Genomic DNA, 19540 nt, shown 5'->3' with positions numbered 1-19540 from the left:
TTACTGAATTGTAAGTAGCCTATACACCATGTCAGATATTACCCCAATACAAGTGAAAATTACTAAATAAAAAGATGTTTATTGAAATTGAAGTAGGCCTATAAATGTAATGTATATTTGGTCATTAATAGAGTATCCTTTGGTTGGTCTTACATTTGCAGCATATCTTCTGATGGACCAGGTTGGTATAGCTTTTAACTTTTTCTATGCATAGGTGATCATCATCGCATCATAAAGGTCTGTTAACAGTGATTTGCAACTGCTCCAACTTCCATCTGCTCATAGGCTCCATTTCTCTGTCTCTCTCCATTCAGTAAGAATACAAGGCACTTTCTATCCAACTTTCTGTCATCCATCCACATCAAACCATGCATTCATCCATTAAACTATCTACCTATACACATTCATTGTATAACACATTCATTACATCTGTCTATCAACATTAAACCAAAGTCCTTTTAAGGCAAGTCACGTCACTCGGCAGCCATATTGGCCATGGGGTTGGGCAGCGACTTTGACCGGAACAAGACCAGGCCCTATCTAAATGGATGCGGAGAGAGCTGGATTTCCATGTTCTGAGGTGTAAGGGACATAAAAAGCACATGTTTGAAATCACGATGAAAATCAGACTAAAATCGCTGAAAAGGTTTAGTTTTGTATCAAATTAACACTTAAAAAGCCTCTTTCTTACTGGTAATCTTGGACTGCACATGCGCAATTCTTCACAACGCAGTTTTCAAAAAGCGTGAACGCCAAGGTTCGGCAAAATGATTGGAGCAACGGCACTGGAAGAGGCGGGACATGTGCAAACCGGTGTAAATACCCGCCATCTTTGCGTTACGAAGTTACCCCATGCATTTCAATGGGCGATTTTTCCAGTGCAGTGTCTCCTCATATGAGTGTCTCTGATTAAACCATGCCAACATGATTACCCTAGCAACCAGCATAGCAACCACCATATCCACTGTAGCAGCAACCAACAACCACCTTAATTGGCAACCATTACCATAATGCTAACCTAGCAACTTCCATAGCAACCTACATGATTACCTTAGCAACCAGCATAGCAACCTATTTAGCATAGCCACTATATCTTCCCTAGTAGTCTAGATGCGTACGCTGGCGAGTCATGCTGGTCCGTCTAGCCTCTCGCTCATGTTTTCTTTTGTGTTGATGTTATGTTTTGTTCCATCTTTGAATCTAATGTTGAACTGGAATGCCACCGACATTTGGAAGCACTTTTTTCAATGCGTTTTGTAACTAATCTATCACTCTTTTTAAAGTCTGGCCTGCAACACCAAAGCCAACTGTCAGAAGATTCTGGACTGGCTCACCTGTGTCGATAGCGGCCTTCATGAATGCACTAAGTGAGCAGCATCTGGTCAGGGACCTCAATGGGTACAGCTCTAAACTCTGTGTAACCGAAGAGCTGCCAAACTGCCTGCCCCGATCGATCAGTGTCTAGATGACGATCTGTGCAGAATGGGGGTCATCCCTATGTTCCCTGGGTCCTAAGTTCCCCGGTTTTCCCAAAAAGAGTCCTATGTTCCCCGGTCACAATACATATCGGGAAACATAGGACCTTTTTTTTTTAAAAGCGGGGCACATAGGACCCCTTCTAAAATCTAAGAAAAAAGGGTCCTATGTTCCCCAGTCCCATACAAAGTGGGGAACATAGGACCCGGGGAACTGTAGGTACGCCCCCTATGAATGCTAGCTAACAGGACTGTTGCTTGCACAGTTGATGAATTTTGCGTTTGCCAGGATAGGAGAAGCCGCTCAGATCAAACGACCTGAGCTCTTTAGATCTAGCAGCCTGGTGGGACCGTTCATGTCAGGCAAGCATTGCCTTTTGGACATATTGAGCATTTTTGTTTGACTATGTGAGGTGACTTGTTCATTTGTTTACTGTCTAAATGTCTGTGTACAGGTACACTGGCGAATCACGCCTCTCCGTCCAGCATTTTGTTTGTGTTTATTGTCAATTATATATTAATATGTCTGTTTATGTTTGTGTATATAAAAATGTGCTTTATAAACACATGTGACTTGACTTGCCTAGTAGGCCTACCACCATAGCAACCATCACAATTACCCTAGTAACCATTATTATTACATTACACTTATAGCAGACACCTTTTTAGTCCAAAGTGACTTACATATGTCAACTATATTACAAGGGATTACATTGTTACAGTAGCCTAGGCGTTCCCATCCTGCCTTGCGCGGTGATTTGATTCACGCTGCTAAGGCAGTCTGGAAACTACCGCCCTCATTTTTGCCTGAGATAGGGGACCAATCATAGCTTGACGAGCCAGACCCACATCAAGATGTAGGGTCTGGGAACTCACCGTCAGGGCTCAATCGGAGGGGTGGGATAAACAGTTGTCTTTCAAATTCCCTCTTTGCAATAGGATAACGCTAAACGAATTATCTTCTTAGCAGGTAGCAGGTTGCGCATTTACCGTCGCAACTTCTGGTCGCATGTCAGTCACCATTATGTTAAGCCCGCCCACCGACTTTATACACGCTGTGATTGGCCCGCTTGATTTCCAGTTCTCAGCTCCTATCCTAAGCTCTATGGATCGTGCCTAGACTGCCCCATCGGCCAAATTACATTTGCTGCCGCTAGGGGCGTCTAGATATCTAGGCTAGACCAATCACAGAATGGGGGAAAGCAAGGCGATGATGAGCTATGCACAGACACGTGATAGACATGTGCCCAATGAACGGATTTGGGCATTTTTTCAGATACGAGAAAATGAACGTCTGGTTGCCACGTCTCATTTGAGAAGTGGGCACTAGCCAGGCTATTGTTACAGTGTCCCCAGAGCAACTTGGGGTTAAGTACCTTGCTCAGGGGCACAATGGTGGTAGCTGGTAGCTGGGAATTGAACTGACAACTTTCAGACTACTGCACGCTAGTCCAGCCCCTTAACCACTACACTACCACCCACTAACATGATTCCCCTAGCAATCAACATAGCAGCTGTTGTATTTTGCATAGCCACCACATCTATCCTATCCTAGCAGCAGCGTAGCATAGCATCCATTTAAGTTACCTTAGAAACAAACTAGCAATTACTATCGTAACTTACCAATCACTCTCAACAGTCATGCTCACTAACAACTATTATAGCAACCACATTATTTAGGATAGCAATCAACATGTCTACCTTAGCAACACCATAGTAATTATTTTTGTAGCCTACTGGTAATTCCTTGGAGTTAAATTTCTATGTTTAAATCGTTATTACTACCTGCACCAAGTAAAGGAGGTTCTGTTTTCATCAGGGTTTGTTTGTTTGTTTGATATTGGAGGACAAAAGATCTAGCTATGTGGTGAATGTCATGTCTAATTTCATTCCAATTTCACAATGATCATGGAGGATAGCCTGGTTAAAACCAGACCACTTCTCAAATATCAATTGCTAACAGGTTTGTCTGGGTTCTCCCAGACTACATGGAGGATATTCTGATGAAGAATTCTGCTGTTGTCACCATCATAACCATAGCTGATTCAGCCAAGTTCCAATTGAACTGTTGACAAAATTAACTTTAAGATGGCCTATCGTATTGTTGCATTTTAAGAATTTAACGTTGTTAAAAAGTCACAAGTAGTTAATACTCATATTTCAAAAGTACAGTATGTCTTTCAAATGTAGTGGAGTAAGTCACAAGCTTCCAAAAATAATTAATACTCAAGTACAGATAGTCAAAAATCATACTTAAGTAGAGTAATCAGGTAAATGCACTTAGTAACTGTCCACATCTGTCAATTAGAAGTTGCTCACAGGATTTGTGAGAACTGTCACTACTCACAACACAAACAAATCTCAACTGTTGGCACACTCTTTATTGTTTGTCGTAGAACATGTTTCAGATTTTGAAACAGGAGCTGTGCACAGGAATCCCCATCTCCCAAACTCTTACTGGGGACACCAGACTTCACGTTATGCAGAAAGCATCATTGTGACTTCATTCCTTTCAAGGTAAATCTATTAACTGCGTGGGAAGAAAAAGAACAAAAATACAACAATGGCAACAGAAGTTAAGAAGTTATTAATTCGTTCCTGAGAACGAGCTAAAGTCAGTGGGGATTTCACTTTGGCTAATGGCTATCAACGTGAAAGTTTAAAAAAGAAAAAAAGAAAAAAAGTCATGCTGAGAACAACAATTATAATATAAAAATATTTAATTAAATACCAACCCTACCTCCCCTCATTTTATAAGCAACATGTTGAATCACAATGCTTAAGTTGTTCAATAATATATTTCTGTTCTATAAAGCTTGAGGTGGTCTCTTTCAAAAGGATCAACTATGTTAGGCTGCTAAAGAGCCCTAACTCCATCAATATACAGTATGTAACTCAAAAGATCCACCCTGACCATAACTAATCCTTGATTGAGAGATCACCCCTCACTCAATACTGTGTACTCTCAATACAATCAATGAGTCTCTAATTTTGGCATGGCTGTCTCCATGTGTACAACCTAGTACCAAAATCAATTTCAAGTTGTGCAACTCTATTCAAACAAAACCATCAAAATACAATTCATTGTATTATCTTACAGAATTATCTACAAAAATGGGTTTAGTAAGACTAAGTTCTCTTTACAGCAATTTCATTATACTTTTACAGACCAAAAGAACTCAACACCAATGGGTTCCATGGTGAAACAAAGAAATGTTAAAACGCATTGTGCTGAACTTGCCTTGGCCTTCAGTATCTACACTTCCCTAAAATGGCATATTTCTTCACAGTTGACTGCCCAGGCATGAACAGCCTCCTGTCCCTTACTTTAGACTTGAATTGTTTGGAGGAAATGCATCATTAAGCACTACTGACTTGAAAGAAGCGCTTAGTGAGGGGTCACTGACTCTCCCACGGGGAGTCTACCACTGGACCAAAACAGAAATCATGTCGTCATGTACCACAGCCATGTTCATGGCATTAAGGTATACACTGCCTTCCGATTTAAAGAGCATTTTTTCCATGATGTCCAAAGGCAGAATCAACCGAGGTACCCAAACACAGCAAGAAAAATCATAACGTTCTGTAAATTTGGTGCATTATTCACAGATTAATTCTTGACACAGAAAAACCCCCCATTATACTCAAGTTCATCAATTGCTTGTGGAACATTAAGAAACAAAATACATTAACATGTAGCAGTTCAACTACAACGCAGTCTATTAATAAATAAGACCTGGAAAAAAATACTGCAGGCCTTCTCTTTAAATCCATGAGAATAGCAGTGACGTTGTCCATCCAGGTAAACTCATGAGCATACAGTACATATGGAGTCCTCAGTCAGCCTCAGTAGCGCTCATGAGCTCTGCACGTCAGCAGTCCCGCTCACCTCAACGTCCATTGGCTCCTCGCTGTTTCGCAAATCAGCTCCGTTTGTCTGATGGCTGACTTCTGGCTCCTTGTCAGATGTGTGCGTCGCAGGCGCAACGCTCACTTTCGAGGTCGTTTCCCCATTGTCTGTTTCATTAGGTGTACTGCTAAAGTCTGTCCTGGGCTGCTTTTCAGCACGTTCATCCACAGTCCTCCCGACGCGTTTGGCAGGTGAGGCCTCCCCTAAACACTGGGCGCCCTGGTTGGGCTGAGAGTCTGCGGGCTCAGAGGGGCTTTTGCTCTGACAGGGACTGCTTGGCGGTTCTGGTGTGACCCCGTTGTCAGACGCCACTGTTTCGCTCTCCCTTTTCTTCTTCGGCGGCTTCTCGAGCTCTGGCTCTGACGCGGAAACCTCCTGGGAGTCGAGCTTGCTCTTGCTAGTCTCTGTGGGCGCCTCCTTCAGCTGGCCGCTGTCTTTGAGCTCGTCGTCTTTGCTCTCCTTGTCCTTTGCAGGACTGGCATCAGAAGAGCTGGATTGCTCCATCTCGCCATTCTCGCTGCTGTTCTTTATGCCATTGGCGAGAGGACTCCCCGACAACGACTTGTCAGGAACAGACTCGGCCAGAGACCCCTCCGAAGGTCTCTCTGCATCCACACTCATCGAATTATCCTCTTCCATTTGACTCTGAGTGTCCGGCGCGTCCTCCATCGGCTTCCCTTCCCTTCCAGGCTCCGTGTCCTTCGCCTTCCCTTTTGAACGTCCTTCGTCCACCACCGCACTCTCTCCATTTCCTGCAGCCAACTCTTGTCGCTTCTCGGATTTCTTCTTGAAGAGCTTCTGGACCTTTCGGGGACACCAGACGAACTTGTCCTTTGGTTCGTAATGCTGGTAGGCATAGCGAAGGAGCTTCTTGCGCTCGCGCTTATCCCGGACAGCAAACACAAAGTAGTCGAGGACACTCCGCTTAACGCTGCTCAAGTTCTTCCTCACCAAAGTCTCCTCCAGGAAGAAGTGAACAAGATGGGGCTGGAAGTGCTCAAATCCCAGCTCTCCGAGGCTCTTCAGGATGCGGGTAATGCGCAAGTTGTTGTGCATATTCCTGGAGAATAAGAGAAAGAACTACTTTAATTAATGATGCCAAAAGCATTTCCGTAAAATTCTCTTGTCTAAAATGAACATCAGCAAGAAAATATCAGTGTGCAGCAACAGAGGCCAGATACCCTTAATGAAGAGCAATTTTCCTACTTTCTGCATTCAAAGCCAACTTCAGCCAAAGACTTGTGGCATGTCTATTAACAGGTACACAGGTATCTCTTTTGCAAAAGGAAAGCCGACATAGTCTACAAAGATGTGTGGGAGGATCTTCCAAACGTGCATTTGAAAGTCTCATCATTTGCAGCCACTAATTAATTAATGTCTTTCTGTCAGCATAGTAGTGCATGAAAATGAACCTTTGAGCAGGCAGAACTGATTAAGGACATCCTGCAAACTTAAAAAGTGGTGGATGCAGGTCCCTAGTGACAACTCAGCCTGACACACATCAGCTGCATACATGGTGCGACAGCAGAGCATCTGAAAGGACCTTGATTGCAGTGTCTACTAAATCTAGACGCACCCTAGCGGGATGGTCTAGGGTCGCACCGTTAAAGGCCAAGCCTGCGTTCGACATCAGGCCAGCCTGTCCAATCCGAACGCTCTATCTGTGTACAGAGTCCTTGAGCCCGTCTTAGCACGGTGACGACAGAGCAGCGAGGCACCTTCAGCTTCCGATATTGACGCCAAGGGGCTTGACCATGTGTCCTCGTTCGACGAGTTGGGTGTGAGACCGTGTTGCAACAATGATAGAGAACAACGAAAGATGGATGAGGCTAACGAAGCGAGCTCGTTTGAATTGGCTTTGAAAGAGTTAGACTTGGGCTTTTCTTTGAAGGTTGAGCAGAAAGAAGCATTCAAGTCATTCGTTTTAAAGAAGGATGTATTTGCCGTTTTGCCGACCAGCTACGATTGGTCACAAGTGCTGGCCTATTACGTGCAGGGTAGTTTGAAAGACACCGGTTCATCCCACCCACAGGCTTCAGCTCTGTGAATGGTCTGACTCCAGACTATACATTTCTGTATAGTTTGGCTTGCCAGGCTAGAGTGTCTATTCACATATTAATTATAGCCTTGTCCTCCTACTCTTTATTGTGACAGTGTTGGAGTGGATGAGGACTAACCGCTCAAGGTTGGCAAATCTCTCTCTCCAGTTGTCGGCGCGCTTGACCTCCCCACGCGTCTTGTCCGTCAGCTGGATGCCGTAGAAGCCCAGCATGAGCTCGTACGAGTCCACCAGCCTGTCTCTGGCTTCCTTGCTCTCCCTGAATGCCTGCGGAAATCGCCACCAAGAGCGAGGGTGTGTGGAGGAGAAAAGGTATTTCAGTCAGCCCCACATAAATCACACACAAATGCACTCAATTCCTTTCATTAATTAGCAACCCAATCAGATTACTTATAATATATAAAGTATGTAAATAATAAGCATGTGATATTCAAAAAATGCAAACTTCCTTCTGCTTTTCAATGAGCTTGTGTTTCATAGTCAGGGTGGAAACTAAAGTCTTGATGTCTTTTAGTATGGTACTTCACCCACCTGAATTTCCTTCTTTGTGAGTTCTGACGCCATATAATTAACTCCGGGTTCACGCAACGGAAACAGCCTGGGGGGGATAGCAGAAGAATAGCAGAAGAAGAGCTAAAATGTGACTACTCATTGCAATAATACAATAATTCAACAGTGTTGCTTAAAACACTGCAGTTCATCAGGATACAACCAAAGCATTTTTCTTTTTCTCTGCACCAGTGTTTTCAGGTCAAGTCTTGTATACATGTTAAAAGTTTCCATCTAAGCAGGAGACCCACATGCCCACTTCAGAGCAGGGCAGAGGTTAAACTGATCCAGCTAGACACAACAAACTGACTCATTGTCTGTCTGAGCAAGGACAGAGGATTGATTGTGGTGTGAGAATATCTAGAGCACTGCTGGCTCTGTAGTGCCTCCACTGTGGCACATCGGAGTATGCCCTAGCAACAATCCACACCTACTATGACAGTACGTTCTCAAAGGTGACAAGACACAAAACATAACGCTGGTCTTGCAAATGGGACTTCTAGTCTTCAGTAAGACAGTACCCAGATACCGTAAAACTCATTTAGCCTACAATATTTGCACTTGTAATTTCATGATCAAATGATGCATCCAAGGGCATAAGGACTAAGGACAGAGAGACCTTACCACTGAATATAGGAATGCACCCTTTCCAGTCTCTTGTAGTCCGTCTTCCATTCTTTATGAAACATCTCTATTGACACATCTGAAAATAAACATCAGAGTAGCATTTGCTCATCACTTTGCCAACACCCGACTACAAAAATGCAATACATCCTCAAACAAAAGGCACCCACCATCAGGAGAAGAGGGGATTTCATTTAGATAGAATTTCAAATTTGTCATCCTTTCTTCTGGGCATTCATCATCATTAATGTTCTAGGGAAGGATAAACAAGTTGTAGTACATTAGTGGGGTGACAGACATTTCCATTCTATTGTTGACAGGTGAACAGGTGAACAGAGACAATATACACAGTGATTTAAAGATATGTGACTCACTGGATACCCATGTCGGTAGTTCTGCATATCTTTAGCTGCCCTCAGGTTTCTAGAGGAGGAATTAGACCACTGTGGAGGAAACAATACATTAATACATAAATAACACAACTAGTTCTCAACATTTGCATTTCATCAACATAATAATAATAAATAAACAAATAAATAAACTATCATATGGTCAGATTATATTTTGTCCAGGTTACATCTCATGGTAAATCCAATGGCCAGCCCACAGTGGTTTGCATTTAGAGGAAGTTAACTAAATTCCTCACTATTTGCCCATACCGATCATTCTCCTCTTGAAGTGCTACATTTGTCTTTCTGGCATGGACTCTAGAGTCAGGGGTAAAGGGCATTCCATTGCCATCCCAATATCAACTGAAAGCCCTGCGGTCTTCCTCTCTGACCCCACACGGATCAAGTAACAAGGCAGTTGACAGTTGTAGTACAGTTGTCACAACAAGCTAATGTATAGTTTAACACTAATACATAAGCACTAGGTCTAGGTAGTCCTAAATGGTGCATGACGTTACTTTGCGCGTTGCGCATATCACATGACGTAGTCCATAAGAGCCCTTCCATTTATTCGTTCCCATTTTATTCATCTGCATTGAGTCATTTGACTGACACAAGGTGTCAAAATGCTGCAAATAAAACAGAATGCCGATTGCAATGCGGAATAAACATAAATGCTAGATTACAAATATTTGATGTGTAAATGGCTTGATATCTGTTCATTCAGTTCCTGGTAGGATGCTGTGTATGTAAGGACAGTTCACTAGCCAGCGGTTTACAGTCACAGCTTTAGATAGACGAATGCACTAATCGTTACCAAAGAAGCCAGAGGAATTCCTCATAAAACAAAGTGAGGCGTGAAACATTCAAATCAGGGAATCCTGCATGATTAACAAAGTCTTTTCGTGCAGCTTTGCTTTCGGCTGATTGAACACTTCCGGTAATGAATGCCACCAACTCCCAGTGGCAATGGTGGCTAATTGCTAGTGTGCTAGCAGATCAGATACTGAGACAGGACTAATTAACCAGTGCGTGATAACAAGTCATTGTATGATGAATTAAAGATGCAACATTGATTTAACAAAAAGAAGATCCCGTTTAAATGCCGACTGGCCAGACAATAACTAAAATGTTTCGATAGCGAGTTAGCATTTGGATAGCTAACTGGCTAGCTAGCAAGCTAGAAAGCTGCATAACCAAGCCTCTCAGTTGACAAACAATAATTCAACTGGCAAGGTGGTCCACATTTGCGGTAATATTGGTTTGTGAAAAATAACTTACACCTCCAAGAGCTATCGTTAAGAATACACCAATGACCACAACAATTCATAACAACCTCCACAAGTTACCACCCAAAGACCGTATCAATATGAACATAGAATATCGAAAGACATACAAAGCCCGTCTTGGGTTTTTTAGTTTTGTCCTGGCTTGACCGCCGGGTTGTATTTTCTCCAAAGTCATCTCCATCGCTCTCTGTGTCCCAGGTCGAATCATACTCGCAAACCAAATCGTCCTCCATCACTGAGCGCAATGTATGTACAAATTCAGATAACTTGCTTGTACGCGCAAAATCAACTTTTGCACGATCCACTCCTGGCTCTAAAGGCAAAAAATGACCACCCGGTCCTTCTGCAACAAATCCCCGAAAATTCCATAGCCAAACGGGCACAGAGTGAAAGTGATGCAGGAGAGAACGTGGGCCCTGTGACAGTGGCTAACGATTGCTAAGTTAGCGCTAGCATGGCCAGAGTGTGGTGCCCTCTTGTCACATGGTTCTTAAAGAGGATGTACAATTGTAAATGCAGCGTCTAGTCTGACTGACCTTCATCTCAAATAGGTAGAATTCATTAGGCGGTTTTCAATATCACATAAACTAGCTGAACACAACGGCCAGGTATTTTCGCTCATTATTGTGCAAAATGTAAAGATTAAAGCATTTAGCCCTTATAGGCCTGATAACGTTATTTATTATTATTAATGTTATTATTATTATTATCATTAGTCTGCATTTGCACATCCACGAGATGAGCAGTTACCAGAGATTACTGCAGTTGGCCTAGGGGCCAATTAGGAAACCTGCCTGATCAGGGCCACATGCAGCCCTTAGCTCGATGGCCCCTGCTTTCTCTAAAAATGGAAGTTATAGTTTCAGCTTCATGCAGAGTATGGTGAGTATACACCTTTTAGCCTAAACCAATGAGAGTGGCATCTGACAGCAAGCAACATCAAACAGGGTGTCTATTGACAGTCAGCTGAAGGAGTATTCTTGCATGTGAGACCGTGTGCGCAGAGATCAACCAAACCTTGCTATACTAACCTGTGTGTGAAGCAGAGTAGGCTACATGCACTTTCCTATTATTTGAACTCTAGGCAAAGTGAAATAACTTCACTATGGTCTAATATGACTGAACAGTTCTACAATAATTTCATTATTGACTGACAAGGGGTTACAATTGAAGAAGAAGAAAAAACAACCCAATAATGGCAGAATGATTGAATAAAAATTAGGCCTATATCTTTATTCTGCTGACGTGTTGGACTTAGAAGGGCTGCTGCTGTGCTCTATGCGCCTTAAGGTTTAGACTAGGTTTTCTTGGTCAGTGGCGTAATAATTTTTAGAGGGTGCAAGGTACCAATTTTTGGATTATGCACCAGACCACACCTATTTCTTTAACTGACACACCTGTGGGTGCAATGCTCAATTAAAGTGGAGTGCATGCCGAAAAATTCATCTGGTTATTCCACCGAATCGGTGCCTTTTGTGTTGTGTAAAACATAATCAGTTCTAAAGTTGCTTTAACAACAACTTTGTGTAATTTAAAAAGCTTAATGTTACAGATCATATGCATCAATATAAGACCAAGTAAAGCCAATAATGAATATCATTTTAAATAAATAATCAAAAATGATCTCAATGCAAAGCAATGGTTTTTACATAAATAGATATGTTTTCGTAGAAAATATAAATAATTTATCATTGTCCCAAATTGAATCTCAGTCCTACTTTCACCAAAGAAACTCTAAAATAACGAGAAGTGACAACATTTAAGTGACATTAAAGAAGCATTTAAGTGACATTAAAGAAGCATTTAATTAAATTGAATTTATTCTATGTTGAGCCATAAAATATTCAAGTTAACATGAACTTGAACATTGATCCTCATATACCTTGACACTTCCTGATAATTCTTCTTTGAACATTGATAACTAAACCCTATCCTGGTGCTACTACAACTATTACTGTTTACTAACTTAATTTCCTGAAGCTGGCATGGATGCTGCAATTTTACTGAAACATCTGATATTTATTATATGATTGACTCATTTTATTGCTGTATACTTTCTCTGTATTGAACAGCTTTCATTTTATTCTGAGGTTATTAGTCATTATAGTTATTATTGCATATCTTTGTATCTTGTTAGTCACCCATTATCAAGCCAGCTGTAATATTGTAACACAAATATGAATGCATAGGCCTACCTCAGGGAAAACACTGCATTCCAAGATTTACTTAGTTTATCTGTGCTCTGTCTTCTTTCTCAGCAAAGATAGTTTGGGCTATTTCAGCCTTACGTCACTAACTTCTGACTGTACTCCCCATAAACCAGCCCCTCACCACAGGGAGCAGAATATCACTCAAGGCATGATGCATGGTGCTTAATCTGTCAAAACCCACATCATGGCTTTCAGCATCTGAGTGACTGCGTAGCAAGCACTTTGAGCTGACAACACTCTGCTGATGACGGTATTTGGGGCTGCTACAGTATACTGAGAAACAGGTTAACAAATGGATTTAGAAGATATCACTTCAATGGCCGAGGGCTGAAGTGGAGCTATCCAAAAAGAATATGGTGTTAGAATATAATTGGATTCCTCTCAGAACACAGGCATACATTCTGTCCATTGTTGTGACATTAATTCGATGGTGAGGAAGTATATCCATGTTTCAAGTTACATGTGCCAGCTGAACCATGAAAGGCTATAAATAGCATCATTCGGCATCAAGGGGACTGTGATGTTGAATGCCCCCCTGCTTTCAATTTCTATTTTTAGCTCTAGTTTCCGTGGAAACAGTGGGGTAAGGAGGTGGGGGCACCAGCCTTCACTGTTTAGGAGCTTATTTTACCATCACTGCAGCTGGGCTTCTTCTGGCAGAGTCTGTAACTTCATGAAGCTACTGCTTTAAATGTCACTTTAGAATAAAATAAGTAAGTATTTATATGTGATTAAATGACTGTCAACGTCACTGTTACTGGGATCCTGATGACTATATTTTGTAGCTGTTGGGGATGAAGGCACGTAAGGTAGAGTGATCCTTACCTGTTTTAACTGTATGTTCCTTTTCAACTTAAGCTGTGTATTCCAATTTTGTAAACATTTTTATCGTATGTTTACGTAGTTGGGTATTTCATATTTCAGATCATATTGAAATAGAGACGTCTAAAGAGGCCTGCAATCTTTTTCACTTTTTATTGCCCACGTTTGTGAAGAGATGCTGTCAAAGATGCCTTGTTAATGATTTAGTAGCCTGTATCCTATTCTTTAAGCTATAAGCCTGCCCTGCTACTGGTAGTAGTAGTAGCCTACATTTTAAATACATTTGCCTTTCTAAGGAGACATCATCACTCTTCCATCTTTGACTCTTCTTACTGTTCTTCTCCAAATTCCTCTGCCCTCTGTCAGAGTAATAACATAACCCACTGTTTCCTTAACCATGGTAGGATGATCTCTCTTTCAACTTCACCCATTGTCATTGGAGCAAAGAAGCTTCACAAGTTGTTCCATCATTTGCATATATTTGAAAAAAATAGAATAAATAAATAATATATATATATATAATGTATATATGCTGCCTCCAAAATTCTCTCAAGATTCTCTTGTGTTGGTTATCTGTTTATGATTAGCCTGTTCTGCTGTTGGGATTGGGAATGGAATTTCTCTCTCACCCTGCTGAAACACTGTTTTCTCAAGGGGGCTTTGCAGTTTTACAGACTGAGCCACTCTCCATTCCCTTGTTAGTCACAGACAACATGATACAGCTCACTCTTGAGCCATGAGGGTGTGAATGCCCTGGATACCACCCTGGTTGGGCAGCCAATGGTGTTGCAGGGCGAGGGTTATGGGAGGAAGGCTGAGGGCTCCAAGAAGGCTTTTAACACCACCGCTAATACCTGTCAAGAGTACTGGGCTTGAGGAGGAGGACTACACTGCTCTTGAACATCAGGTTGGCGGACACACAAAACAAATGAAGGGTCATACTCACCATACTTCAATGAATATCACTTTCTGGATGTTGTCTTGAACAACTGCTACAAACACATTCGAGTGTACACAGACTGCACACACTAAAGTATCAACATGTTCGTTTTATGTTAAAAGACTTACAAAGTATACACACTGCACATATATATATACTGTATATATATATATGTATATATAGTTACAGCAAACTCTTCTGACTCATGCACTCCACTATTTTTTAAAAACCTATATTTTGGGAAACCTTCAAAGTAAGTTATGCCATGGAAGTTGTGTGCAACTGAATGATGAGATTACATGATCTGATTACATGATCTGCCTCTGAACAGTTTGATTCCCCCTGCCCTCGAGAGTGAAGATGAAACAGTCTCCTTTTCTTTCTAAACAAAAAATGCTGCTGATGGAAGAAAATGAGAAAGGGTGGCCTGAGTGGGTCCAGCCTGAGATCGCAAAAAATGAAAGATATTGGCAAAATCAGAAAGTGGAAAACTGCCATATAAATAAATGATAGCTTTAGCAAAATGCTGTGAGATAAAGCAAATGAGCTTATGAGCTGAAAAATGGAAAGGATATAAAGGATGGTGTTTACTGGATCTGAATCTGAATCATGGCAGACTCATATCATCCACCATGAATGTATGATCTAATGTGACCTTTCATGATGTATCAGTGATGATTATTATAGGCCTATTGCTATTGAGGGAAAATGTAACACCAATCCCCAAATGTGCAATAAGCTAATAACTGCTCTTTGGGAGAAAAAAAAAAAATCTCTGTTTACAGAGGCAAAGCAAGGTCAGTTTGATTATGGTGATATTTCACTATTTGAGAGCTGCACTCACTAAATACAGACTGAAAAAGTGTTTCAGGGGTAATATATGTATTACAGGCCTTGCTCAAAGTCAGTTATGCCTTGGAACAGAATAAATCCCAAAGCATCACAGAAATCTCTGCTCATTAACCTTATCTGTACCCAGAGCATGTGTAATGACATTTATGTGACTTAAAACTATACATTTCTCGGTCTCCATGGCAACCAGAGGGGTACTGGTTCAGTTGAACTGAGGAGAAACTACAAAGACCATGGCATAAAAGATAACTACCTACGTAGTATAGGCTGTGTGAATAGGCACACAACCAAAAGGTGAAGTGAGTGCTATTTTAATGCCCTTTGCAGTTGTCATGTTAAAGCTTGTGTGTGTGTGTGTGTGTGTGTGTGTGTGTGTGTGTGTGTGTGTGTGTGTGTGTGTGTGTGTGTGTGTGTGTGTGTGTGTGTGTGTGTGTGTGTGTGCACGTCAGGGAGGTCTTTTCTGCCAGTATGACAGCTGCTAAATTAAACTCCTTTACAAATCACAGAAAAATGTGTTCCAAGTCCTCAGGACAAATATATGGCTCTATGAGAAAAATCTAAAATATTTATTACATTTTGGGATTGCTATTTCAGTTATCTCCCATGGCAGAGACAGCAGTGATGACCACAGTTTGTGTTACAGTACCTCAGGAATAGAGGCCAATGCAATGCAAAAAACTAGGATTGGGAAAATGCAACATGTATGGCTACACTTATGACCCTGCAGTTGTATAACACAGTAAACCAGTCTGATCTCAGTCTATTTTGTGTGGTCACAGAGGGAAAATGTGGCTTGTCTGAGGAACAATGTTGCTCCTTTGAATAAAGCGGAACTTCAGAATTATGAGTGTACACAGTATGTGTTCACATCTGATTCTGCCTGACCACATCATCCTTTTGACACCCAGTGCTAAGGTGTGTAGTGTGACCATGCTGTATGTGCCACGCCAGATAAATATGAGGTCAAGAGTTTATTCTGCATAAGACTCGGATGGTGCTAAAAATGCCATCTAATGGCAAAAGCAGCCCCGTGGCTTATTGGTTTTAACGACACACACGTCATAACAAATCAAAGTCAATATGCCCACACGCCGTCTCATCTCCCCCCACAGTCCCCTCAGTCTGCCACAGCGGTGGACGTGTGTGTGAGAGAGACAGATATGTTAGTAGAACCTGGTAATTACAGGACATGAGTCATAAGAGGCATGTGCAAAAGCAGCTTGGTCTGAGTTCTCTCCTCTGTCTCTCTCTCTGTGTCTCCATAACACACTCTCTCTCTCCTCTCTCCTCTCTCTCTCTCTGTCAGTTTCTCTCTCTCTCGCTTTCCCTTTCTTTCTTTCTGGTGAGATGTGGCTATTCCACCTATCCTCCTCCACTCTACATTCTAATTTGGGTAGACTGCTCTGAGGGGGCTTAATTTTCAAAGCACTTTCTTCTGCGTGAAATTTGCATTTCTATCCAAGGTTGATGGATCAGCTTTGCTCGGAGGAAAATAATGCTGCGCTTCTCACCCTCCTGTGTGTCTGGTGCCAATGGACTCTTATCTCTTGTGTGTGTGTGTGTGTGTGTGTGTGTGTGTGTGTGTGTGTGTGTGTGTGTGTGTGTGTGTGTGTGTGTGGGTTGAGGGGAGAAAGCATGACGTGTTGCAATTCGCTGGATCAGCTGTGCCTTCAGAGGGCATTCACTGAAAATACTGCAGAGTAACTCATTTTGTAATTCATCTCCAAAATGAAAACATGAAATGTAATTGTTTTAGACATAGCACCACATAATTAAAAAAAATAATACCGATATGAATGTTTGAATTTGGTAGGATTTTAAATGTGAAACATTCATATTGTGTTTACTTATAAATGACCACTATATAGAGTGTGTTCATCATCACAGTCTTTGCTGTTTTCAACTCAGAGAATGGAACTTGAGGGAGGCACTTGATTGGTTGTGATCCATATGTAATGGATGGCACGGAAAGACTTTGTGCGTCCTTGTCTGTGAGGAAAGCTTTATTAAAGTTTGAATAACTGCATCTGAGCTAAGCCTGATGACCATGAGGCATGATACAAAAACAGCGGAAGGATCTATTGGACCCGCTGGGAGTGCAAAGTGTTCTGTTCTACCTGTGGCTGGGCACAATAACCTCTTCTTCTCCTGTTGCTCTTCCTCTACCTGGCTTCTCATTAAACAAACAGGCGCAGTTAGTCCATCGATTGGCTTTTGATCGTTTACGGGGCACGAGCACAACCAGTCCAGGTTTGCGGCTGCTGGCAGGCCCCTTCGGTTTTGTGCCTGTTTGATGGAGCGTCTCTGTTTTAATGACACTTTGATTCTTCCAGCCCCCACACAACCTCCCTCCTCACGACTCTCTCTCTCCGGTGCTCCTGTTGGCCTGTGGACAGATGAGCTCTTATTCGCACTCGCTTACGGCTCTGTCTATCCAGTTCACAGGCCCACAGAAGTGGATTGAGGAAGGGGGGAAGGGGGGAGGGGGGCATTGATGGATGGCCATTACTGTGGCAGGTAGCGCCAGTTATCAGTCGAGATGTAATTGATTTAGTCGGCGCTGGTTTGGATCACGGCACAGGCCCGAGTGCTCATCATTAGGCACTTAAGCACGGAACATAAAAAGCCCAGGAGAGGATTAGGCGGTGCTCGAGAGCTGTACTCAAAAGGAGACAGAAGAACAATCCCAGATGCCATCTCCCTGGAAGAGCCTTGCCGAGGGATTAAAGCTGGTGACAATTTTCAAAAACAATTTAACATCTATCGATAATGGAAGTCTTACATTTACTTTTTTCCACATCTATCTTAGCCAAAAATGCCTGCTGGGATATAAATTTAGCACTTCCTCTGAATGACAATTTCAAGATAGAGACCTTGTTTTTTATAAGGTTAGGCAACACAGCAGACACTGATAGCTTAGGTCTGTGAACATTACACTCCAGTTCATTATTGACACCACAAAGAGATATTGCAGTTAACAATGGGTTCCTAAGTAGTGTGTGTGTGTGTGTGTGTGTGTGTGTGTGTGTGTGTGTGTGTGTGTGTGTGTGTGTGTGTGTGTGTTTGAGACTGTGTGTAACTAGCTGTGAGACCCAGATATGAAGCTAAAACTGAAGCTTGACATAGCATGTCTTTCTGAATTTTAGCACAATCTATTTTTATTCTCACAGACTTTTTTTCAGTATTTCTGTACCCTGTCTTTAAGTAGGATGATGAGGATGTCCTCAAGTTCTAAAATAGCACTGCCAGTGGCTCTCAGTGTAGGTAACTTGTTGTCTGTCCTATATGGAAAACTAGTTCAAAATCATAATATAACTACGAGAGCAATGGAACAACCTTTCAAGCACCTTAAATATTAACTCAATGTTTCAGTATCTAAAAAAGTAGCATGTGGAGAAAAATATCTTTAACAACTTACATCAATATTGCAGAGTAGAACTACATATCTCTACCCATCTTTCTATCCATTTGGCTGTGAACTATTACTCACTTTCAGCCCAATATACAGTAGGAGGTACAGTAGAAGGTAAAGGATTCAACCACCTGTTTCATCCTATCTCAATGCTGATTTGCACCATTTTATAAATAGTGTTGGCATAGCCTGACATAAAGGCATGCAAAATGTGTCACCTTGCAGATAAATGAGCCTCTTGTCAAATTTTCATAGGTGAGCCAGATTAACATTTGAAGGAAATCCATGGCACCATGTGTACATTTAAAGAAAGGATTAATGGTAGGTTGCCACTGATGTGTGTTGGAGTCAGTAGGATGGGGTAGGCATGGAGATTTTTGTAAGGTTTAAGAGGATTACAATTTCTACCTCTGAAAGACATTTTGAAGAGAAATGTCTAGGACTTTGTCGCCCACCATGTCAGCTACACCATGCAAAATTATAGCAACAGTTCTCTTTCAGTAATAAAGTCATGTTCTATGATATGGCCAAGTGAGCAACTGTTGCTCTGATAAAATATATTATTTCATTTCAAACCTGAGAACTAAACTAAAACATTCATTCACCAGTCGTTAACCCAGCTGGCCTTTAGGTGACCCTAAATATCCACGGAGAAAAGAGTTACATAACTCCTCAGTCGACCACGATACATAAAAAGGCTGAGTTAATGAGCTGCCACATGACTGCTTGCACTCAATATTGACGAACCCACCATGTGAGAATTATCAGCACCATGGTCAGCGACACATGAAGGCGCGCAGTCGCCTTGAGCACACGGGTGCGCACTGGCTTTGCAGACACCACCTGCAATGTCTGACATGTTTCTGTTCAAAAAACGAAGACAAGGATGAGCTTGACTAACTAGAAATGCATATTTAACGGTATTTGTGCAATCCGAATACATAGAGTGGACATTGGAAAAGGTTGACTAGCGTTAAGAAACACCATTCTTGCATATTACTTGTGTGGA

The 19540-nt window shown here is 41.8% G+C and overlaps 1 protein-coding gene across 1 annotated transcript; it reads right to left on the bottom strand.

Annotated features, from left to right (window-relative positions):
- Nucleotides 1-3838: 3838 nt before the first annotated feature.
- Nucleotides 3839-10731, bottom strand: ogfr (opioid growth factor receptor). Its single transcript, XM_062541763.1, has 7 exons — nt 10403-10731; nt 8992-9060; nt 8788-8869; nt 8618-8696; nt 7976-8042; nt 7563-7711; nt 3839-6445 (listed from the first exon to the last, which is right to left on the bottom strand). Exons 1-7 carry the CDS (start codon nt 10526-10528, stop codon nt 5332-5334), a joined length of 1686 nt encoding a protein of 561 aa, XP_062397747.1. The 5' UTR covers nt 10529-10731; the 3' UTR covers nt 3839-5331.
- Between the last annotated feature and the right edge of the window lie 8809 nt (nt 10732-19540).

The sequence above is a fragment of the Sardina pilchardus genome, chromosome 7 (assembly GCF_963854185.1).
Source record: "Sardina pilchardus chromosome 7, fSarPil1.1, whole genome shotgun sequence".
NCBI lineage: Eukaryota > Metazoa > Chordata > Actinopteri > Clupeiformes > Clupeidae > Sardina > Sardina pilchardus.
Note: the sequence above shows the minus strand (reverse complement) of the source record. Positions and strands in the feature narration are given on the sequence as shown.

Bases quoted from the DNA above. Each gene is read 5' to 3' on its own strand.
- ogfr (XM_062541763.1), bottom strand. From the start codon at position 10,528: ATGGAGGACGATTTGGTTTGCGAGTATGATTCGACCTGGGACACAGAG. The intron at 8,870-8,991 runs GTGAGTCACATA...ATCCTTCCCTAG, and splicing joins ACTACCGACATGGGTATCCA to AACATTAATGATGATGAATG. The intron at 8,043-8,617 runs GTAAGGTCTCTC...TATCCCCCCCAG, and splicing joins GTGCATTCCTATATTCAGTG to GCTGTTTCCGTTGCGTGAAC.